The sequence below is a fragment of the Myotis yumanensis genome, unplaced genomic scaffold (genome assembly GCF_028538775.1).
Source record: "Myotis yumanensis isolate MYYU_CA2020_CCGP unplaced genomic scaffold, mMyoYum1.0.hap1 SCAF_16, whole genome shotgun sequence".
Classification (NCBI taxonomy): domain Eukaryota; kingdom Metazoa; phylum Chordata; class Mammalia; order Chiroptera; family Vespertilionidae; genus Myotis; species Myotis yumanensis.
The window spans coordinates 50,564,505-50,586,516 of record NW_027223767.1 but is presented as its reverse complement, the minus strand read 5'-3'; the positions used below and the strand labels follow the sequence as shown (position 1 = coordinate 50,586,516).

The following is a 22,012-nucleotide window of genomic DNA, read 5'->3' as shown; positions in this document are numbered from 1 at the left end:
CTTCCCCTCACGTATTTAAACCCTGTGCCCTTTTCTCTGTCCCTGGGGGCCAGGCCACCTGAGCAGGAGCCTCCCTGGGAGAGCGGGGCCGCCTCAGTGCCTCGGTGCCTGCCCGCTGCCGGTGGGCACTGTCGGGAGCGGGGCTCTGGTCCGCTTGGGCATTAGACGGTCCCGCCAGGAATCCAGCTCGCCGTGAATCAGCCCTCGTCCCGGCGTGCGAGGCCCCGTGGTACTCATTTCTTCCCAGGGGGGCTTCTGCGGACGGGAGGCCAAGATCAAATGATCCAGATTTCGGCCTGTCTGTCTCCCCATCCGCCTCCACGGGCCGCAGCCTCTCCCCTGGCCACTCCCACTCCCGGGGCTGGAGTGTGGACATCCACTCCCCCCTCCCCCGGCCCCCACCTCAGTGACCACTGCCTCCGAGGGAGGGGCCGGAGCTCTGGGGAGGGAGGCGGACAGGGGGCTGACGCTGCCTCTCCGGTCTGGCTCTGCCGGCCGGCCGGGCGTCGCCTAATCTCTCAGATAAGGACGTGTGCTGACTGGTTTGGGATGAGAGGCCTGTGGTTAGGCTGCTCCTGGACCCTGCCATCATGTCAGCAGATGGGCCCTTCCCGAGAACGGCTGGTTGCGGGCGTGCTGCTCGGGTTAGAAGAAAACTGTCACCCAGGAACAAGGGGGGGAGGGGCTGGGCCGAGGCAGCTCCCCCACCAAGTGGTGGGAGCAGAACATGGACACCACTCACTTCCCTGCTGCTCCTTGTCCTGCGCCGGCCGCCTGCTGTCCCACCTCCGCCCCCACCCCTGCCACGCTCAGCCCCTCCCCCTCCAGGTGGGTGACTCCCTGTCCCCTCTCCAGGGCCACACTCAGCGGCTGGTCCATGAGATGCAGCCAAAAGGGCCTCGGGCCTGCTGTGTCCCCTGGGGCATGTGGCCAGTGTCAGGCCTCGGCCCTGGTCTCCAGTCTGCTGAGATCCTCCTCTCTTCTCCCATGTTCCCTGCCCTCCGCGAGGCCTGCCAGGACATCCCAGCGCCAAGCCCCTGTGACTGCCCTCAACCCTCCTTCCACCAAAACGGGAGAAGGGACGCCTTGAGCTGGGCCGGTGGCACGAGGGCCTGGAAACGGGGGCCCTCCCTCGTGAAGACGCTGGGGCCCCCCCAGAATAAGGCAGCTCCCAAGATAACCTTCCCGGCACTCACTGGGAGGAAAGGCCAATAAACCGCATGGCCGCCGGCCACTCCATCCGACTCCCAAAGCCACCAGGCCGCTCCGGGGACGGGACGGAGAGGCAGGAAGACCCGAGTGCAGTGGGTTCTGGGGGCTCATTCAGCAGCACTGGGGGCTGGCATGGGGGTCCTGGGGGAGGGTCCAGGGGAGTCCTTGTCCCTCTGGAGCTGGTCTGAGACCCTCGGAGGGTCCCAGCCATGCATGTCCTCCTGCATCTGGCCCTGGAGTCACAGACAGCCAGGAAGACAGGGGGCATGATTGCTGGTGGTGCCCACTTTAAAAATGTGCCAGCTGTCTAGGGTGAGTGCCCCTGGCTCCCATCAGTCAGAAGAGGCCACAGAGCGAGCCCTGGATGCCTGGGTGGTAAGTGGAGACCCAGGACTCTCCCGCCCACCCCGGGGCGGCGGGGGGCGGGGGTGGGGGGTGGGGGCCAATGGCTGTGGCGGGCACACCTGTGCTGCCCCGAGGTGCTCATTCACCCAAGCCCGAGCGCTGAGGCCCCCAGTCTGCCCATGTGTCCGTCCGTCCGTCTGTCTGGAGCCCTGTCCCTCCTGCGCCCAGCTGTTTCCCCAGCTGGGCGTGACCTGCTGGCTGCCTCCGGGCTGTGGGTGTGACAAGTCCAAACCTTCCCTGGCAGTTGGGCAGGCTCGGCGCCCCGCCCTCTGGCTCTGCCCTTTCCTCCCAAACTGGTTGTGCAGGAGCGGGCGTGAGTGTGGGCGAGGGTGGGTGCATGCGCAGCCAGGCCTCACCTGCCAGAGGGGCCTCCCAGAAACTGCCTTTCCTCCCAGCGCCCGGCCGCCCCACCTCGCAGAGCCCAGCCAGCCGCCAGGAGGACACACGCCGCCGCCCGCCCGCGAGCCCAGCCTGAGCCAGCACCTGCCTCCACCACCATGTTCAAGGGGCTGAGCAAAGGCGCCCAGGGGAAGGGGTCTCCCAAGGGCTCCCCGGCCAAGGGCTCCCCCAACAAGCACAACCGGTGAGTGGAGCCAGGGATGGGGCCGGGTGGGTGGTGCCGGACCCAGGCGTCCCAGCCTCCTGGAGGCGAAGCCCGGAGCCAGGACCAGCCCAGTGCTGGCATTCAGTGTCCCGAGGCCAAAGGGCCTGGGGGTTGGACTCTCTTCCTGTCTGAGGCTGAGCTCCAGCCCTGGCAAGAGGCTAGGGGTGGCCTGGGGCTCCTCGTATTCTAGGGGCAGGGGTAGGGGGTGGGAGGAGGGGCTGGGGGCCAGGAGTTGAGGCTGCTCTGCTACATGGGGCCTGAGCAGCTACATTGCCTGCTGGGAGGCTGGAGGCTGGAGGCTGGGAGGCTGGAGGCTGGGAAACTGGGAGGCTGGGAGGCTGGGAGGCTGGGAGGCTGGAGGTTAGGAGGTGGGAGGCTGGGAGGCTGGGAGGCTGGGAGGCTGGGAGGCTTGGAGGCTAGGAGGTGGGAAGCTGGGAGGCTTGGAGGTGGGAGTCTGGGAGGCTGGGAGTCTGGGAGGCGGGAGTGCCCAGCTCCAGTTCATGGCTCTGCCCTCAAGGCTCTGCTTGGGCTGGGATGACCCTGGGGACCTGGGCACAGGATGGGCAGAGGCCTGAGGCCAGAGAAGCCGGGAGCTGGGGGGTAGGGTGCAGCGTTCCCCATGAGGCTCTCACCTCAGGCCTTGAGGGTCTGGTCACAGCGTTGGGGTGATTCCCTCACTGTGTTTGGAGGGGGTGCTGTGGGAAAGGGGAAGGGCCCGCAGGCCCCAGACTCCTCAGAGCCCGGCTTGGTTCACCCGCTCCCTGCAGGGCCCAGCCAGGCTCCCCGGGGTTTGCGGGGTCTGCACTGCGGGCTGCTGGCATGCTTCCTGCTCTGCCATCAGCCCCCTGCGGGGGAGGGGCAGCTACCTGGGGTCCTGGGCGTGCAAATAAGAATGGAGACAGAATGGAGACAAAAACCTATTATCCCGATAGAGATCAGGGCCAAGGGCAACAACACGGAGCCTGGGCTTCTGGGTGGACGGGAAAGACGGCACTGAAGTCTCTCATTGGGGTGACCTGTCCTCCCTGGGGCTCTGAGCCTGCCCAGGTGGAGGTGCCCCTCCTGGCGGGAGTGGGAGGCCGGGCCTGAGGACAGGGTGCCGGGGCTCAGGACCCACAGCCCCTACCGCCCCCAGGCAGCCTCGGGGCAGTGCTTCCTGGCCTCCCCTCTGTCCACATGGCCCTGCCCTCTGGCTGCAGCCCCCGCCCCCCGCCCCCATGCAGTCCACTTGTCAGCGTGCGCTATGCACCCACTGTGTGCGAGACTGTTCCAGGCACTGGGAATGCCCCGCACAGAGCTGACCCGCCCTGCCTTCACGCACTGACATCCTCCTGGGATAGAAACCAGCACTTCCCGGGGCAACGACTGCACAGGCTCTGCACTGGGCACTCCAGAGGGATTCGTTCTCTTAACACCAACAACACAGCCAGGCAGATCCTATTAAAGCCACACCTTACAAGTGGGGAACTCAGGCACAGAGAGGTTAAATAACTTGCCCAAGGCCACACAGCACAAGGATGAGAAGGATCAAACTCACCTGTGTGGCCAGAGTCCTGTAAGACTGGTCTTTGCTGCACCACTCCTCTGCCCGGGGGCTTGTCCTTTGACCCCTGGTCAAAGCCCAGCTCTGTGACGGTCTCCCTTCCCAAGATGGTGACCTTACAGGGTGACCTTACAGGTGCCGTGCTCCTGAGGCTTGGCCCACTCTTCCTTCTGTTAGTTCTGCTTGACCCTCTCAGCCCCAGAGAGTGAGCTCAAGGATCCAGCAGGTGCCCTATAGAGGCTGGTGGATGAATGTATGCAGATGGTGCCCCATAGAAGCTGGTGGATGAGTATATGCAGATGGCGCCCCATAGAGGCTGCTGGATGAGTGTATGCAGATGGCGCCCCATAGAGGCTGCTGGATGAGTGTATGCAGATGGCGCCCCATAGAGGCTGCTGGATGAGTGCATGGAAAAGACTAGGAGAACCCGGTTCAAGCTCATAGTCTGCTCCTGGGTGTGTGACCTGGAACAAGTCAGGTCCCAATTTGGGCTCTGAACCCCCAAATCTTGAAAATGTTGGGGCACCCTGGAAATCTCTTGGCCCCCACCAGGCCCCAGTGCTGTGTGGCTCCTCTGGATGGAGCCTGGGCATAGGCAGAGCCTGGGGCGGGTGGGGGGGGGCAGGGGGCAGGGGGAGAGACAGGGCTGGGGTGGGAGGAAGTGGGGGTGGGGATATGCTGCTGCTCCCAGCCCCCAGCCGCCCAACTGCCCCTCCCAGGGCCCAGCCGTCCTGTCTCAGGTCAGCGGCTGAGCTGGTGATTCACTCCCTGGGCTGCGGGCCGCCCGCCAGGCAGGGCGCTGGACGGGTGGGACCTCACTGCTAGGACGGTGACGGCGGCCGCTCCACCTGCCACACACACCTGGACCCGCACTTTCTGATCCCGAACTGGGGGCAGCTCTCCCCACCCCGACAGTTTCTCAGCCTTCACAGGAACAGGAGGGCTCCCCAGGTCCTGGACTCTTCCCTCCGGGGCTGCAAGCGGGCTGTACGGTGGGGGCGGGGCCAGGGAGACAGGGGACCTTCTCCAACCTGCTGCCTCTGTCCACCGCCCACTAGCGCTGCCACGCAGGAGCTGGCCGTGCTCATCTCCCGCATGCAGGCCAACGCCGACCAGGTGGAGCGGGACATCTTGGAGACCCAGAAGAGGCTGCAGCAGGTGAGGCCTGGGGGGCAGGTGGCAGGGCGTGCGGATGGGAGGGCCTTGTCACGGCCTGGCGTGTCCCCTGGTCATGGTGACGATGAGACCTCTGTTCTTCACTGGCCACGCCCTGAACACGGTGGGAAAGACGACTCAGCACTTCTCAGCTGGGGGGTGCGAGGGGCTCAGGGGCCCAGGCCTCCACTGTGTCCCTGAGCTCCCCCCACGGATGCCCTGAGCCTGTCCCTCTGCCAGTGAGGGCTCCAGCATTGGCCCGTGCAGCGGGGTTCCTCGGGGTGGGGCTCAGGGGCAGTGATGGGCAGCGAGGATGTCATCCCCCGCTGACGGCGACGGCGGCCGCTCCACCTGCCACCCGCAGGACCGGCTGAACAGTGAGCAGAGCCAGGCCCTGCAGCACCAGCAGGAGGCCGGCCGCAGCCTGAAGGAGGCCGAGGTTCTGCTGAAGGACCTCTTCCTGGACGTGGACAAGGCCCGGCGGCTAAAGCACCCACAGGCCGAGGAGATCGAGAACGAGTGAGCGGAGGGGCTTGGGCTCAAGGATGGAGGCGGCGGGGGTCACGGGGGAGCCCCTGGCCCAGCCCTGACCCGCCGCGTCTCCATGGCAGCATCAAGCAGCTGCACGAGCGGGTGACCCAGGAGTGTGCCGAGTACCGCGCCCTGTATGAGAAGATGGTGCTGCCGCCCAACGTCGGGCCCAGGGTGGACTGGGCGCGGGTGCTGGAGCAGAAACAGGTCAGGGGTCCTCCCCGATGTTGGCGACACCTCAAGGAGCTGGAAGTCACGCCCAGCAGTAATCAGAGCAGCGCAGAGTGTCATCAGGGGCCCCACAGGATGCTTGGACCGGGAGGCGGTTAGGGGTCTGGGAAGGGAGAGAGCAAGGAGACAGTGCAGTCAGGGAAGACTTCCTGCAAGAGGAGGCTCAGAGGCCTCAGAGGGGTGGAAAGGCGTGGCTGGGTTGGGGTGAAGTGGTGAGGAGAGGACCCTGGGAGTGAGAGGAAGTGGGGTTTTCTGGGCGGGCAGGCAGGACCAGATCACGGGCACCTTCACTCCTCACCCTGGGTGAGGAATTGTGCTTTGATGCCACAACAGAAGGGGTGCCGTGATGACAGTGAAGGGACAGTGGGGGGCCATGGGCAGAGCAGGAGGCCCTGAGACGGGGCCGGGAGGAGGCAGGGCAGAGCTGGAGACTTCTCAGAGGCTGAGACCCAAACCCTGGGGACCAGTGGGATTCGGGGACCGCAGTCATGGGGATGCCAAGGCCTCAGCTAGGGCCACTGGAGAAAGGCATGTCCCCAAGGGTGAGCCGCCAGCTGTTCACCCAGGATATCCTCCTGGCTCGCCCACCTTCTGCGGCGCCACCTGCTGATGGGGTGCGGGAGGGCAGGCCGGGCGGAGCTGAGTGGCCGGTTCCTCTGCAGAAGCAGGTGCGCGAGGGGCCCTACGGGCCAGGCATGGCGGAGCTGGAGCAGCAGATCGCCGAGCACAACATCCTGCAGAAGGAGATCGACGCCTACGGGCAGCAGCTGCGGAACCTCGTGGGGCCGGTGGGTGAGCCTCCACACACGCACCCCAGCCCCGGCTCCCTTCTCCCATCAGAGCCTGGGCTAGCCCGCTGGCCTCTGGGGTGAGGGGAGGAGAGGGGGGCCCCCCCTCCACCCGCCTCTCACTGGGCCTGCATCTTCTCCCCTTGGTTGAGGCAGGATGCGAACTCCATCCGGAACCAATACCGGGACCTTCTGGTGAGCAGGAGGAAGGGCCGGGCTGGTGGGCCGGGAGCGGGCGGGCCTGGCTGCCTGCACCCTCGATGGGCCAGTGTTTCTGGGTGCAGCCTAATGGTCCCCCGTCTCTCTGCGAGCACAGAAGGTGGCCGCGTGGCGCGGGCAGAGCCTGGGCAGCCTGTACACGCACCTGCAGGGCTGCACGCGCCAGCTGAGCACCCTGGCCCAGCAGCAGCACCGCATCCTGCAGCAGGACTGGAGCGACCTCATGGCGGACCCCGCGGGCGTGCGGCGGGAATACGAGGTCAGGGGGGGGGAGAAAGGGGGTGGGGTGGGGGACAAGGGCGTCCTCAGGCTCACTGCCCACCCCGCCCCTACTCTCCCCAGCACTTCAAGCAGCACGAGCTGCTGAGCCAGGAGCAGTGCGTGAACCAGCTGGAGGACGACGGGGAGCGCATGGTGGAGCTCGGGCACCCGGCCGTGGGGCCCATCCAGGTGCCCGGCCCAGAGCCCCTCAATCCAGGGCTCCCGGGAGGCTGGGAGAGGGGAGGGAGACACGGCCCAGGTTGAGGGCAGCAGGCAGGGCCAGCAGGGTGGGCGGTGGGCGGTGGAGCGACCAGGGTCTGAAGGGTCCGTGCTGCTGTCCCAGGTCCACCAGGAGGCCCTGAAGATGGAGTGGCAGAACTTCCTGAACCTGTGCATCTGCCAGGAGAGCCAGCTGCAGCACGTGGAGGACTACCGCTGGGTGAGCGGGGCGGGCGGGGCCGGGAGACGCGGGGTGGGGGTGGGGGTGGCCGCCAGGGCCCGGCTGGAGCACAGAGGTGCCTGGAGAAGACACAGGACACGCGCGTTGCGGGAGGCAAGGCAGCTCGTGACAATGGCAGGTGCCTCTGCGCCCAGGTCTCAGGGGGAAGGTGATGTCACACCTGCGCTCTCTACAGGGAAACGCCCCAAGGCAGAGGAAGTTGGTTCTTACGAGTGAAAAAAGGCTCTGCTCTTGTTGTCTAAACCAGAGACAGACACACATGACGGACAGACAACCTGTCTGTAGTGCTAAACTTTCATGGAGGTGATGGGGAAATTCAGAAAAGAATGTCTACAATAAACACCTCCTCAGAAAAGACAATAGTAAGAAGTGTTGAGAAACATTGATTTAATGGACGACAGGAACTTTTTTTGGTAATTTTCACCCCAAATTTGCGAGAGAGACAAAAGCCAAGGCGTTTGCCTTCCTTTTTCTGGATAAACCACAACACCATGTCGCCCCCATCGACAAGAGTTCCTCAGTGTCACCCAGCTGGGGGGCGTTTCTTTTTAAAAAATATGTCTTTATTGATTTCAGAGAGGAAGGAAAAAGGAGAGAGAGAGAGAGAGAGAATCATTGATCTGCTGCCTCCTGCATGCCCGCTACTGGGGATCGAGCCTGCAACCCGGGCACGTGCCCTTGACCGGAATTGAACCCGGGACCCTTCAGTCTGTAGGCCGACGCTCTAACCACTGAGCGACACCATCCAGGGCTGGGGTGTTTTTTTTTAAAGCACATCCCCAGGCCCTGGCTGGGTAGCTCAGCTGGTTAGAGCCTCGCCCCAATACACCGAGGTTGTGGGCTGGATCCTCAGTCAGGGCACATGCAAGAGTCAGCCCATGGAGGCATCAGTCAGCGGAACAACAAATCCATGTTTCTCTCCAGTCAATTTAAAAAATAAAATAAAATAAAAGCACCAAAAAAAATCATCAAAGCACATCCCCAGCTTCTACCTCCTGAGCACCCATCCTGGGCACCCACCCGGGTCCCAGCCCCGGTCGCAGCCAGCACCCCCTGGGGCTGGAGGGAGGCCGAGGCGGCGGCCTTCACCTGGGCAGGAATTCCGGACAAGGCCGGGCTCAGAGAGGAGATGAGGTTCAGTGAACCACAGGTGCCCGCGGGCAGAGCCCTCAGGTAGAACGGCCCGCGGCCCGGGAGAAGGGCCGGCGGTGCGGGGACCGTGGCGGTTCTGGTCGAGCCGGTCGGCATGTAGCTGTTCTGCGGGGTTAACGGGCAGCGGGGGCCCTGGGCTCTGCTTCTCACCCACCGACCTCAGTTCCAGGAAGAGGCCGACTCCGTCAGCCAGACCCTGGCAAAGCTCAGCTCCAGCCTGGACACCCAGTACGGTCCTGCCCCTGGGGGGGCCCCAGGCGCCCCCACTGAGCTGGTGCGTCAGCTGGAGGTGAGACAGCCCCACCTGCCCCTGCACCCCACTCCTGGGAATCGGCCTGCCTGTGTGTCTGGGCCTCACCCCTCCCGGTGCCTATCCTGCCCGAGCCCTGGTCTGGGGGGCAGGAGGGGCGGGGGGGCTCTAGTCACCAGCAAACTCTGTCCCTCCTGGGCCTCAGGTTCCTCCCCTGTAACATGACAGGGCCTCCAGGATTGCTGAGCCCCTCCCGCTCCTACGCTGAGGCCTGGATGGCTCTGGGCAGCGCCCCTCCACCCCCAACTCTGCCCAGCAGACCCCAGGGTCCAGGCCCCAGGGAGGGGCCCTTTTTACTCTGCTGACCTAGAGACCCTCTTCATGAAGGCCAGGTCTCTGGCTCTCTTGGGAGGCAGGTTTGGGGGGCCTGGCCTGACCCCCCACTGCTCTGCACCCCACAGGCAGAGGAGAAGAAGCTGGCCGCGGCCGAGAAGACCATTGGGGACCTGCAGCGGCGGAGCCAGGAGGTGGCCCCCCTGCCGCAGCGCAGGAACCCGCCCCAGCAGCCTCTGCACGTGGACAGCATCTGTGACTGGGACACCGGAGAGGTACAGGCTCCGCCCGCCCCGCCCCACCCCTACCCATTCCCACCACCACCCCTGCCCGTGCCCCAGCTCCTGGCCCCCCACCTGCCCCTGTCCCCAGCCCCTACCCCATCATGGCCTTGATCCCTTCTCGGCCCACCCCTGAGCCTAATTGAGCCCCTTCCCGCTGCTCCCAGGTGCAGCTGCTGCGGGGTGAGCGGTACACGCTGGTGGACAACACTGACCCGCACACCTGGGTGGTGCAGGGCGCGGGCGGGGAGACCCAGCGCGCCCCGGCCGCCTGCTTCTGCATCCCAGCTCCGGACCCTGCGGCTGTGACCAGGGCCTCCAAGTGGGTCTGCCTGGGGAGACGCCGGGGCAGGGGCAGGGGCAGGGGCAGGCTGCGGGCCCACACTGGCCCTGTGGGGTTTGAGGCCTTCGCCTTTGCCTGGCGTCTGTGTGGGGTTGGGGGGATTGAGGGAGGAGGGGCATCCTTCTCTGAGCTCCTCCTCCATCCAGGTTGGCTGCGGAGCTGCAGGCCCTGAAGCAGAAATTGGCCACAGTCCAGAGCCGCCTGAAGGCCAGCGTGACGGAGCCCTGCCGGCCTGGCCAGCAGGGTACCGAGGGCCGGCGGGGCGGGGGGCGGGGGGCAGTGGTGGCCCTGGGTTTGGGAGGTCTGCTCTGGGGATCCCATCTCCTGTTGGCAAGTCCCTGGGGCAGTCCCTCCCTCAGTGAGGCCCTGCCCACCCCCTTCCCGCCCTACCCCGCACGCATGGGGCCCCTGTGGGCACTCAGGGAGGAGCCCCTCGGGCAGATGGGCAGAGGCAAGGTGGGCCCTGCACCCTCACAGCCCCTGTGCCCCCAGTTCCGACGGGCCCGGCCACGGCTGACCCGCAGGCCCAGAAGCTCCTGACGCAGATGACCCGGCTGGACGGGGACCTGAGGCAGATAGAGCGGCAGGTGCTGGCCTGGGCCCGGGCCCCGCTGAGCCCTGCGGCCCCGCTGGAGGACCTGGAGGGCCGCATGCGAAGCCACCAGGTGGGTGAGCGCGGGCAGCGGAGTAAGAGGTGGCCCTGCCCGGGGGCTGCAGGAACTAAGTCCGGCAAGTGCAGGGGCAGCCAGGGGACCGAGGCTGAGGAAGGGAATGCCCAGCCCAGGGGTCACACAGACTGGGTCCTGCCTGGCTCCTCACTGACCGGCTCTGTGACCCTGAGCCATTCGCTTAACCTCTCTGGCCTTGGTTCCTCACCCTGAAGGCACAGAATATGCAGCTCATCTGGTTGTTTGGAGGATGAAGTGGAGTAAGGCCCGGGGAAGGTTCTAGAGGGCCGGGCTCGAAGTCAAGGCCCTGGATGTGTCCTGGGAGGGCCCCAGGGCAGCAAGAAAGCCCGGAGCATCTTGGGGTGTTATCTCCTGGGAGGCGGGGAGTGGAGTGGAGGGGCCTCCCTGGAGAGGGCAGAGTGTGTGAACAAGAGAATTACTCCGGCCTCGCTGGTTTGGATAGAGCGTCGGCCTGCAGACTGAGGGGTCCCAGGTTCAATTCCGGTCAAGGGCACATGCCCAGGTTGCGGGCTCAGTCCCCAGGAGGGGGCGTGCAGGAGGCAGCCAATCAATGATTCTCTCTCATCATTGATGTTTCTATCTACCTCTCCCTTCCTCTCTGAAAATCAATAAAAATATAAAAATAAAAAAAGGAACTGCTTGGAAGTGCTCACAGGGAAGGCCCTGTCCTCACACCTGGCGGGGGAGGAGGAGCCCAGGCGGGCGGGGGAGCAGCGTGGGTTTGGCCTTTCACGTACTAGTACATTGTCTGGGTTTGGTTTTTTAATTTGGACCCGTGCTGCTCGCATGGCTGTGTGACCTGGGACTTGACTGTACAGTGAACAGTGGGGGTGGGGGGTGGGGGGGCACCTGCTGGGCCGGCAGGAGGGCGGGAAACCCACCTGCCCAGAGCACAGACCCCGGCCCCGCCCACCCCAGGGCACCGCCCAGCAGCTGCAGAGCCTGGGAGCAGAGAAGGAGGCGGCGCAGCGGGAGTGTGAGGCCTTCCTGTCCGCGCGGCCCGTGGGCCCTGCTGCCCTGCACCTGCCCGTGGCCCTCAACAACGTCAAGAACAAGTACAGCGACGTGCAGGCGCTCTGCAACCTCTATGGGGAGAAGTGAGTGCCCTGGGGCGAGGGGCGAGGGGCGAGGAGCAGGACGGACGGCTGGGCGGGCAGCAGGGCTGTGGCCAACGGGGTGCCTGACCCTCGGCCTCCCCTGCGCAGAGCCAAGGCCGCCCTGGGCCTGGAACGGCAGATCCAGGACGCGGACAGGGTCCTCCGAGGCTTCGAGTCGGCGCTGGCCCAGGAGGCCCCCCTGCCCGCCGGCCCGGGCGCCCTGCAGGAGAGGGTCGGCGAGCTGCAGGTGAGGGGTCGGAGCCTGGACAGGCCTCGGGGTGAGGCGGCGGGTAGAAGGCCCACCTCCCGTGTCCCTCCCCCCGCAGCGCCAGCGAAGGGAGCTGCTGGAGCAGCAGGCCTGTGTGCTGGGGCTGCACCGCGAGCTGAAGGCCACGGAGCACGCGTGCGGCGCGCTGCAGAACAACTTCCACGAGTTCTGCCAGGACCTGCCGCGCCAGCAGCGCCAGGTGCGGGCCCTCACCGACCGCTACCACGCCGTGGGCGACCAGCTGGACCTGCGGTGAGTGGCTGGGCCGGCCGGGCTCGAGGCGCGCCCCCACCCTGCGCAGCAGCTGAGGCTGATCTTGGGCTGGTGACTTCACCTGAGGCTCAGTGTCCTCGCCTCGAAAATGGGGTAATAGCAGCCCCTGCTCCCTACACCCTGCACGTGGTGCCTGGCAGACCGGGGGGGTCCATCTGTGCAGGCCCAGCTCCAGCACAGGGCCAGCGTCAGGGGACCAGCATGGTGGTCACTCAGGCCTCCCCCAGCCCCCCTTCCTGTCCCCAGAGGGCAGCTCTCACCTGCTCCGGCCTCGTCCTCTGCAGGGAGAAGACGGTGCAGGATGCGGGCCTCACCTACCAGCAGTTTAAGAATTGCAGGGACAACCTGAGCTCCTGGCTGCAGCACCTGCCCCCCAATCAGGTGCGGCCGAGCGACGGGCCCAGCCAGATCGCCTACAAGCTGCAGGCGCAGAAGGTGAGGGGACCTGGGGCAGGACAGACCCCTGCCCAGAGCTGGGGCCTCAGCCACATCCGCCTCCCTGGCAGCCTCTCCCACTGGGAGAGCCGCCTGGGGGGCCGGTACCCGGAAGCCCTAAAGCTCAGACCACAAAGGTCTTGGGCCAGCACCCCCCCCCCCCACCTCCCAAAATGCTCCGCTTTGCCCCCAGAAACGGCCAGCCCATGCCTGTCTGGCCCGAGGTGGGTGGTGGGCTCTATGCTCCTGGTGTCACAACTCCTACTGCATCCTCCTCTTCCCAGCTGCCCCTCCCACGCACTGGCCATGAGCCCGGGGCTGGGGGACAGCCCGGCCTGGGCAGCTCAGGCGGCGGGAGGCGTGTGTCACAGGCCATGGTGCTGTGAGCGCTTGGTGGAGGAGCCAGTGCCCTGGGAGCCCTCGGCGGGACACGTGTGGGTCAGGGCGAGTGGTCTGGAGGCCTGAGGAATAGGCCGGGAGGGGTGAAATGTCCGAGCCACGGCCACGGTGGGTCCGGGGAGGGAAAAGCAGTTTCCCACAGACCCCTCCTGCCCTGCCGCTGGCTGGAGGGGAGTCCTGTGCGTGGTGCTACCTGACCCCCGACTCTCGCCTGTTCTGAGCAGAGGCTGCTGCGGGAGATCCAGGGCCGGGAGCGGGACAGGGCCGCAGCGTCCCGCCTCTCCCAGGACCTGCAGGAGGCGCTCCAGGTGAGTTTTCCTCCGGTGGGTCCCTCTTTCTCCACCCTCCCCTCCCCCGCCGGTCCCTGCCGTCCCACCCCGGCCTCCCTCCCTGACCACAGCCTGTGTCCCTCCTCCCTGCTCAGGACTACGCGCTGCAGGCGGACACCTACCGCTGCTCCCTGGAGCCCAGCCAGGCGGGGTCGGCTCCCAAGAGACCCCGAGTGGCTCCCCTGCAGGAGAGCATCCAGACCCAGGTGAGGCGGGGCCCCAGCTCTGTAGCTCGGGCGGGAGCTGGCCTCGGGCGGGAGCTGACGGGCCCTCTGCCCTCCCTTCCGCCTCCCAGGAGAAGCAGCTGACAGAGGCCTACACGGAGGCGGTGGCCGTGCACCAGGAGCAGCTGCACCAGCTGGAGTTTGCCAGGAGGATGCTGGAGAAGGTACGGAGGCCGTTCCGTCCCCGCAGGAGGAAGCCTGGCCAGCTGTTGGCCCAGCCGTCTTCCTCTCCCCTCTCCTCCCTCCCCGCCTTCTCAGGCCAGGGTTCTGCCGCCCCCGGGTCTCCCCCTAGCAACTCTTCCAGGCTGGGCTCCATCTCAGAGGAAGGTCCCGGAGGGTCATTCAGGGGCTCACAGCTCAGCCGCTGGGCAGCCCCCCGGTGGGAACAGGAGAAAATCCCTCAGTCTTCAGCCTGAGGTCCCAGCAGTGGCCAAGAGGCCCCCTAGGTCCCCTCTCCATCACTCTTGGTGACTGGCCGAGGGGCTCGCCAGCTTTTCCTACCCAGAGGGGTGACCCAGCATCCCCCAGAGGGGCGTGGACCCATGTCTGGGAGCCCGGAGGGACGGGGAATGGGGAAAGGTTGGAAGGGGACACGTTTCCTTGCAAACTTGGCCCGGACCCTGCCTCGCATCCTGCCGTCCTGGGCTGGACGGGTCCCCTCTAAACCCTGCATCCAAGCACCTCAGGTCTCAGCTCCACCTCCCAGCACCTACTGGGGAGGATGTCTCAGGAAGCAGGAGGGTCTCTGCCCTCCACCGTGCTCTCCCCTTCTTCCCTCTCTGCAGAAGGAGCTGAGTGAGGACATCCGGGCGGCCCACGGGGCACAGCAGGGCTCTGAGGGCCCAGCCCAAGCGGGCAGGGAGGCCGAGGCCCTGAAGTCGCAGCTGGAGGAGGAGCGGAAACGGGTGGCCCAGGTGCAGCGCGAGCTGGTGGGGCAGAGGGACCGGCTGCTGCAGCTGCGGACCCAGCGGCCCTTGGAGAGGCTGGAGGAGAAGGAGGTGGTGGAGTTTTACCGGGACCCCCAGCTGGAGAGCAGCCTGTCCCGGGTGAAGTCCCAGGTGGAGGACGAGGGCAGGAAGCGGGCCGGCCTGCAGGCAGACCTGGAGGTGGCGGCCCAGAAGGTCGTCCAGCTGGAGAGCAAGAGGAAGGCCATGCAGCCTCACCTGCTGACCAAGGAGGTGACCCAGATCGAGAAGGACCCGGGTCTGGACAGCCAGGCGGCCCAGCTCAGCGGGGAGATCCAGCACCTGGGGGCCGAGAACACCGCCGTCTCCGCCCGGCTGGAGCAGCTCAAGGCGGAGCTGCTGGCCCTGGAGCAGCAGGAGGCACAGGTGAAGGAGAAGGTCGTGGTGAAGGAAGTGGTCAAGGTGGAGAAGGACCTGGAAATGGTGAAGGCAGCCCGGGCCCTGAGGCTGCAGATAGAGGAGGACGCTGCGCAGAGGAAGAGGGCGGAGCAGGCCGTGGCCGAGCTGCAGGCTCGCATCGGGGACCTGGGGCGGGCCATCAGCAGCGTGCAGCCCAAGGTGATCGTGAAGGAGGCCAAGAAGGTGGAGCAGGACCCAGGCCTTGTCAAGGAGGCGGCCAGGCTGCGGGGCCTCCTCGAGGGGGAGAGGAGTAAGAACGCGGTGCTGGCCAAGGAGCTGAAGGAGCTGCAGGGCAAGTACAGCGCGGAGGCGAAGCAGAAGCCCAAAGTGGAGCTCCAGGAGCGCGTCCGCGAGATCTTCCAGGTGGACCCAGAGACGGAGCGGGAGATTGCGCGGCTGCGGGCCGAGCTGCAGGAGACGGCCAGCAAGCGGAGCGGCGTGGAGCGGGAGGTGGAGAGGCTGCTGCCCGACCTGGCCGTGCTGCGGGCCCAGAAGCCCCAGGTGGAGTACAAGGAGGTGACGCAGGAGGTGGTCAAGCACGAGAGGAGCCCCGAGGTGCTGCGGGAGATCGACCGCCTGAAGGCTCAGCTCAACGAGCTGGTCAACACCAGCGGGCGGGCCCAGGAGCAGCGCATCCGGCTGCAGGGGGAGCGCGACGAGTGGAAGCGGGAGCGGTCCAAGGTGGAGACCAAGACGGTGAGCAAGGAGGTGGTGCGGCACGAAAAGGACCCGGTCCTGGAGAAGGAGGCCGAGCGGCTCCGCCAGGAGGTGCGGGAGGCGGCGCAGAAGCGGCGGGCCGCCGAGGACCTGGTCTACGAGCTGCAGAACAAGTACCTGCTGCTGGAGAGGAGGCGGCCCGAGGAGAAGGTGGTGGTGCAGGAGGTGGTGGTCACCCAGAAGGACCCCAAGCTCCACGAGGAACACAGCCGGCTGAGCCGGAGCCTGGACGAGGAGGTGGGCCGGCGGCGGCAGCTGGAGCGGGAGGTGCAGCAGCTGCGGGCCGGCGTGGAGGAGCAGGAGGGCCTGCTCAGCTTCCAGGAGGACCGCGACAAGAAGCTGGCCGTGGAGAAGGAGCTGCGGCAGCTGAGCCTGCGGATCCAGGAGCTGGAGCAGCGGCCTCGCGCGGTGCAGGAGAAGATCATCATGGAGGAGGTGGTGCAGCTGGAGAAGGACCCGGCGCTGGAGGAGTCCACGGGAGCCCTGCGGCAGGACCTGGACCAGGAGAAGGCCCGGGTGGCCGAGCTGCACCGCGAGTGCAAGAACCTGCAGGTCCAGATCGACGTCCTCCAGAAAACCAAGTCGCAGGAGAAGACCATCTACAAGGAGGTGATCAGGGTGGAGAAGGACCGGGTGCTGGAGGGCGAGCGGTCCCGCGTGTGGGAGATGCTCAACAGGGAGCGCTCGGGCAGGAAGGGCCGGGAGGAGACGGTGCAGCGCCTCCGGGAGCGGATCGACAGGGCCGAGGCGCTGAGCAGGACCTGGGCCCGGGAGGAGGCCGAGCTGCAGAAGGCCCGGGCCCAGGCGAGCCAGGGGTGCAGGCAGCTGCAGCAGGAGCTGCGGGAGCTGGAGCGGCAGAAGCAGCAGAAAGTGCTGCAGCTGCAGGAGGAGGCGAAGCTGCTCAGCCAGCGGTCGGAGGGCGAGCGGCAGCGGGCCACCCAGCAGGGCCAGGAGCTCGCGCAGCTCAAGGCGGCCATTCTCCAGGAGAAGGACCAGATCTACACGAAGGAGAGGACCCTCCGGGACCTGCACAGCCGGGTGAGCCGCGAGGAGCTCAACCAGGAGACCCAGACGCGGGAGACCAACCTTTCCACCAAGATCTGCATCTTGGAACCCGAGACGGGCAAGGACCTGTCCCCGTATGAGGCCTACAAGAGGGGCATCATCGACCGCGCCCAGTACCTCCAGCTGCAGGAGCTCGAGTGCGACTGGGAGGAGGTCACCACCTCGGGCCCCTGCGGGGAGGAGTCGGTGCTCCTGGACCGGAAGAGCGGGAAGCAGTACTCCATCGAGACCGCCCTGCAGTGCCGGCGCATCTCCAAGGAGGAGTACCACCTCTACCGGGACGGCAGCCTCCCCATCTCCGAGTTCGCCCTGCTCGTGGCCGGGGAGACCAAGCCCTGCCCCTCGCTCTCCATCGGCTCCATCATCTCCAAGTCCCCGCTCACCTCCCCGGGCCACCAGAGCGCCAGTTCCTTCTCTCCCGGCTTCTCCTTTGGGCTTGGCGACGACAGCTTCCCCATCGCCGGCGTCTACGACACGACCACCGACAACAAGTGCACCATCAAGACGGCCATGGCCAAGAACATGCTGGACCCCATCACCGGGCAGAAGCTGCTGGAGGCCCAGGCGGCCACGGGGGGCATCGTGGACCTCCTCAGCCGCGAGCGCTACTCCGTGCACAAGGCCATGGAGCGGGGGCTCGTTGAGAACACCTCGACGCAGCGGCTGCTCAACGCCCAGAAGGCCTTCACCGGCATCGAGGACCCCGTCACCAAGAAGAGGCTGTCGGTGGGCGAGGCCATCCAGAAGGGCTGGATGCCCCGGGAGAGCGTGTTCCCGCACCTGCTGGTGCAGCACCTGACCGGGGGGCTCATCGACCCCAAGAGGACGGGCCGCATCCCCGTCCCGCAGGCCGTGCTGTCCGGCATGATCAGCGAAGAGCTGGCCCAGCTCCTGCAGGACGAGTCCAGCTACGAGAAGGATCTCACCGACCCCATCTCCAAGGAGCGGCTGAGCTACAAGGAGGCCATGGGGCGCTGCCGGAAAGACCCCCTGAGCGGCCTGCTGCTCCTGCCCGCGGCGCTGGAGGGGTACCGCTGCTACCGCTCCGCCTCCCCCACTGGGCCCTATGCGCGGCGCTGACGGGGTGAAGTCATGGGAGTGTCTATGAGGGGAGGGTAGGCTGCAGGCACCCCACACCCCAGAGTAGCCTACCCCAGGGGGTGGGTCTTCCCTGATCCCTGTTCTGTTACTCAGCGTCCACGGTGTTGGGCTCCCTCTCCTGACTTGGTGCCCAATCCATCCCAGGCCCCGAGATCAGCAGATCTGTTCCTCCCCACCCAGTACTTGCAATAAACGAATTCTCCTACCGTCTTGTTTGCCTTTGGGAGTGCAGAGTGGACCTGTCTGGGGATGAGTCCTTCCCACGTGGGGGGTGGGCACGCCCACTGGGTCCTAGCACACGGGTGCCCCTCTGACTCGGAGGGAGGGATGTGCTGGCAGGCCATGGAAGGAGGTGGCAGACGGGCAAGTCCCTGCTGTGCCCCCAGCAGAGAAACACGGGGACACTCAGAGCATCACTTTTATTTCCTGCTCTTCAATCCAGAAGCAAACAAACGTACACATATCGTAGGTGACAACTACTTACAACAGCCACACACACTGGTACCAGGAAACGACCCTCCCCCGCACCCTCCTTCCTGTTAAACTTGGGACTCAACTCTTCCCCCAAACATTTTAAATCCAAAAGGCCAGCAGAGGGCGCCCTTCCCCTCAGGGTCTGGCCCTGCAGCGAGGGCTGGGCAGGCGAAGGGCGGAGGAGCGCCTTGCGCACAGCAGCATTGGCGGGCCAGGCTTCCTGCTTTCCTTGGCCGGCCGCCCCCGTGCCAGGAGACCCAGGGCCTGTCACACCCCCTCGCACACAGAGCTTCTGTGCCCCCGTCTGGAAACGGCACCATCAAACCCAACAAACAACACAGGAACTCGCTAACTTGTTGGCAGGACGAACCCAAACTCAGCCCTCTGGCGGCTGATGCAAATTCCTTAGAGCTTTGCCCTCTCCCCAGACATGCCCCCATCTTGGGGAGCCGGTGAGGAGGCAGCGGGCGGCCGCTGGAGAGAGGCTCCGAGGCGGTGGCCTCCCGCATCCTCAGCGGCAGAAGCGCTCCAGCACACACTGGTGGGGGGCCAGGGCGGTCTCCGTGGACGAGAAGTACGGGTGGGCCAGGGCGCCTTTGGCCGAGATCCGCTGGCTGGGGTCGTACTGCAGGAGTTGCTGTGAAGGGAGGAGGAGGAGAGGAATCAACCCCCCTGCCTCCCAGGCTGGAGGGCCACCACCCCAAAGGGCTGCCTTCAGACCCAGAACTGCACAGAGCCGCCTCCTCCCAGCTCACGGGCCAGCTCTGGACACTCCTGGGACGTGGAGACCAAGACTCAGTCCTGGTCCAGCCCTGCTGAGTCCGGCTCCCCTCTGCACTGCGGCTTCCAGGCCCCCCTCTACCGTAGCTGAGACAGACTTCTGTGAACCAGCAAGTGGGGGGCCAAAGCTGCCGGGTGGGGCGGGAGCTCCCAGACCCTCTTCCCAGCCAGGCTGGGGGAGGAGGAGCAGCCAGGACGGCGTGCTAAGAGCTGGCGGCAGTCTGTGCGGGGCTGCTGGCACCCGGCTGGTGAACACAGGCTTCCGGAAAGTGGGACGTGTGGCCTGACGATGGAAACAGAGCCCCGCCTGCCTCGGCCCGACACCAGTGAAACGGAAAAGGTGCCTCGGAGCCTCTGTGGGCGAGAACCAGGCGGCTCTGCTCAGGCCTCGGGCAGTCTGGCCTGGCCAGCCCGCGGGATCCGGATGGTGCAACAGGAGGGTGGCGAGGACGTGGCAGGGGCCCGGGCAGCAGGAACGGCCGGGCGTGGGAGTAACGCTGTGGAAGGCACGGCGGGGAACACTGACGCAGGAGGGGTGGTCCCCGCCCGGAAAAGCTCAGTTCACGTGGGGTCAGAATGACCACGGGAAAATGACCAGGACATGAGGTAACAGGCAAAGGGGCCAGGATCACTGCAAACCCCGCACAGCCGACTAGGAGAGACGTTTAGAAGGAACGGTGAACGCTGGACTTTCGGTGGGCGAGGTCTCCAGGTGGCACAGTCAGTCCGCACAGGACAGGGCAAGCCAGTGCGGGCAGGGGTCAGAAAGGAGGCCAGCCTGGACTCGGGGAGCCGGGGTGGCCTGAGGCACCGGCGAACAGAAGGGACACTTGTGGCGGGAGCAGCAGCTGGAGCAGGAGGCCTCTTGCCCTCCCGCCACCGCCCGGTACCCACCTGGAGCAGGTCCTTGCCCTCCGGCTCCAGATTGGGCACCACATCCTCCAGCCCCTTCCGGGTCCACTTGGGGAAGCTGCCCTTATAGTCCGGCAGCTGGGTGACTCCCGGCCACGTGGCTTCGCTGGGCGTCCCCAGGGTCCGAAAGATGCGGAAGAGCTGGTCGATCTCAGAGTCTCCGGGGAACAGAGCTTTGCAGGTCACCTGACGGGGGAAGCGGAGAGGTGTGGGGTCCACGCCCTCATCCCTGGGAATCCAACACCAGAGCAGAGGCCAGACCAGCTGTGCTAAGGCCCCGGCCTCTCTGGGGGAAGGCCCCAGTCCCTAGCCAGTCCCTTAATCCACCTCCAACAGGCGACTCAGGCCCCCCCGCCCCCCAATTCCCGCAGGCCCCTCCCTGGCCCCGTCTGCCCCTCTACCATCTCTGCGAAGATGCAGCCGATGCTCCAGATGTCCACCGCTGTCGAGTAGAACTTGCTGCCCAGGAGGATCTCGGGGGCGCGATACCAGAGCGTCACCACCTGCGGGGGCCAGGCGCCGGGTCACTCGGGGCAGCCGAGGGCGCCGGGCACTCCCCTTCAGCCCCCTGCCCTCCCCGCGCCCGTGGACCTCGTGGGTGTAGGTGCGCAGGGGCACCCCGAAGGCCCGTGCCAGCCCGAAGTCCGCCAGCTTGATGGCGCCCAGCTCGTTGATGAGCAGGTTCTGGGGCTTCAGGTCGCGGTGGATGACCCGGTGCGCGTGGCAGAAGTTCACCCCCTGCAGCAGCTGGAAGAGGTAGCTCTGGAGCAGGGAGGGGGGCTGGCTGAGCGGCAGCGGCCGGCTGAGCTGGGGGGGCCCCCGATCCCGCCCCCCCATACCTTGACCAGGTGCAGCGGGAGCTCGGACACGGGGGTGGCGTCCATGAACTTCTTCAGGTCCTGGCTGAGGAACTCAAACACCAGGTACAGCTTCTTCTCACTGTGCACCACGTCCAGCAGCCTGGGGGCGGGGGGGGCGGTCAGGGGGCTCCCGGAGGGCGGCCAGGCCCGGCCCGCCGGCGGCCCCTCACCTGACGATGTTGGGGTGCTTCAGCTCCTTGAGCAGCGAGATCTCCCGGATGGCGGTGCTGGGGACCCCCTCGGTCTCCCTGCGGGACGGGAGGGCGCAGCTGGAGGCAGGAGCCGAGCCGGGCGCTCCTGCCCGGGGTCCCCGCGTCCCGATTCCGGGAGGGCGGCCCCCCGGGTCCCGGTCCGGCCCAGCACTCACAGGTCCAGCCGGATCTTCTTGAGCGCCACGAGCTGGCCCGTGTCCCGGTGCCGGGCCTTGTACACCACCCCGTAGGTGCCCTCGCCGATCTTCTCCACCTTCTGGAACACGTCCATGGCCGCGGCTGCGGGACAGGCGCCCGCTGGGTCCCGGGGGCCCCGCAGCCTCGGCCCAGGCCCCGCTCCCGCCCCGCAGGCCCCGGGCTCCGGCTCCGGCCCGGCCGCTGCCCCCCACCCCTGGGAACCGGGTTTGAAGGGGGCAGCCCCTCGCCCGAACCGGGTGCCCCCAGAAAGCTGCCCCCCAGGAAGGCGCCCCCCGAGGAAGGCGCCGGCTACGGGGCGCGGCAGGGCCCAAACCTCCCGCCTCCGCCGGGCCAGGCCCAGGCCCGGGGCTCGCAGCGGCCAGCGGGGGTCGGGGGGTGGAGGGGAGGAGAGGGCAGCTCGGGGCAGGGGCAGGGGCAGGGTCCAAGGGGTCCCGGGGCAGGGTCCCCCGAGGCCGCGCCGCCGGGGCGAGGCCGGGCCTCGCCCCCCAGTTGGCGGCCGCCCGGCCTCCTCCGAGGGCAGAGCCCCGGCGGGGCGGCCCCTGCGTCCCGGGCCCGCACCTGGGTCGGTGGGTCGGGGCCCAGCCCGTGCGTCCCCTCAGGCCCGGCCGGACTCACCCGCACGGCGGAGGCGCCTCGTCTCCCGCCCGCGCCGCCCGCTCCCCGGCGCCCCCTCCCGGCGGCCGGCGGCGCCGCACCACGTGGCGGGTCCGGGTTCACTCGCGAGGCCGCGGCGCGGCGGCGCGGCGAGGACCGGCAGGCGCGCAGGGCTGGGCGGAGGGGGGGGGCTTCGGGGACGCCCCCTCTTCTCCGCGGCTCCCGCGTCGGGGGCGGGACCCAGGGGCGGGGG

General features: G+C 66.9%; 2 protein-coding genes across 2 annotated transcripts; one reads left to right on the top strand and one right to left on the bottom strand.

Annotated features, from left to right (window-relative positions):
• Positions 1-2,004: 2,004 nt before the first annotated feature.
• On the top strand, positions 2,005-17,935 carry EVPL (envoplakin). Its single transcript, XM_070393520.1, has 22 exons — positions 2,005-2,200; positions 4,823-4,922; positions 5,284-5,438; positions 5,531-5,657; positions 6,344-6,469; positions 6,626-6,664; positions 6,786-6,947; positions 7,031-7,138; positions 7,293-7,388; positions 8,725-8,850; positions 9,273-9,419; positions 9,593-9,747; positions 9,915-10,012; positions 10,261-10,433; positions 11,376-11,554; positions 11,663-11,801; positions 11,881-12,074; positions 12,380-12,530; positions 13,154-13,237; positions 13,354-13,464; positions 13,554-13,646; positions 14,268-17,935. The coding sequence occupies exons 1-22, from the start codon at positions 2,115-2,117 to the stop codon at positions 17,706-17,708; spliced, it is 6,090 nt and encodes a 2,029-aa protein (XP_070249621.1). The 5' UTR covers positions 2,005-2,114; the 3' UTR covers positions 17,709-17,935.
• Positions 17,936-18,131: 196 nt separating this feature from the next.
• On the bottom strand, positions 18,132-21,855 carry CDK3 (cyclin dependent kinase 3). The gene is made up of 8 exons (XM_070394654.1): positions 21,781-21,855; positions 21,123-21,246; positions 20,926-21,003; positions 20,735-20,855; positions 20,487-20,657; positions 20,297-20,398; positions 19,878-20,081; positions 18,132-18,840 (listed from the first exon to the last, which is right to left on the bottom strand). The coding sequence occupies exons 2-8, from the start codon at positions 21,236-21,238 to the stop codon at positions 18,715-18,717; spliced, it is 918 nt and encodes a 305-aa protein (XP_070250755.1). The 5' UTR covers positions 21,239-21,246; positions 21,781-21,855; the 3' UTR covers positions 18,132-18,714.
• Between the last annotated feature and the right edge of the window lie 157 nt (positions 21,856-22,012).

Coding starts and splice junctions, on each gene's coding strand:
- EVPL (XM_070393520.1), top strand. CDS start 2,115: ATGTTCAAGGGGCTGAGCAAAGGCGCCCAGGGGAAGGGGTCTCCCAAG. Junction 9,748..9,914: donor GCTGTGACCAGGGCCTCCAA/GTGGGTCTGCCT, acceptor TCCTCCATCCAG/GTTGGCTGCGGAGCTGCAGG. Junction 10,013..10,260: donor CTGCCGGCCTGGCCAGCAGG/GTACCGAGGGCC, acceptor CTGTGCCCCCAG/TTCCGACGGGCCCGGCCACG.
- CDK3 (XM_070394654.1), bottom strand. CDS start 21,238: ATGGACGTGTTCCAGAAGGTGGAGAAGATCGGCGAGGGCACCTACGGG. Junction 20,856..20,925: donor AAGCACCCCAACATCGTCAG/GTGAGGGGCCGC, acceptor CCCCGCCCCCAG/GCTGCTGGACGTGGTGCACA. Junction 20,082..20,296: donor GCTGCATCTTCGCAGAGATG/GTAGAGGGGCAG, acceptor TTCCCCCGTCAG/GTGACCTGCAAAGCTCTGTT.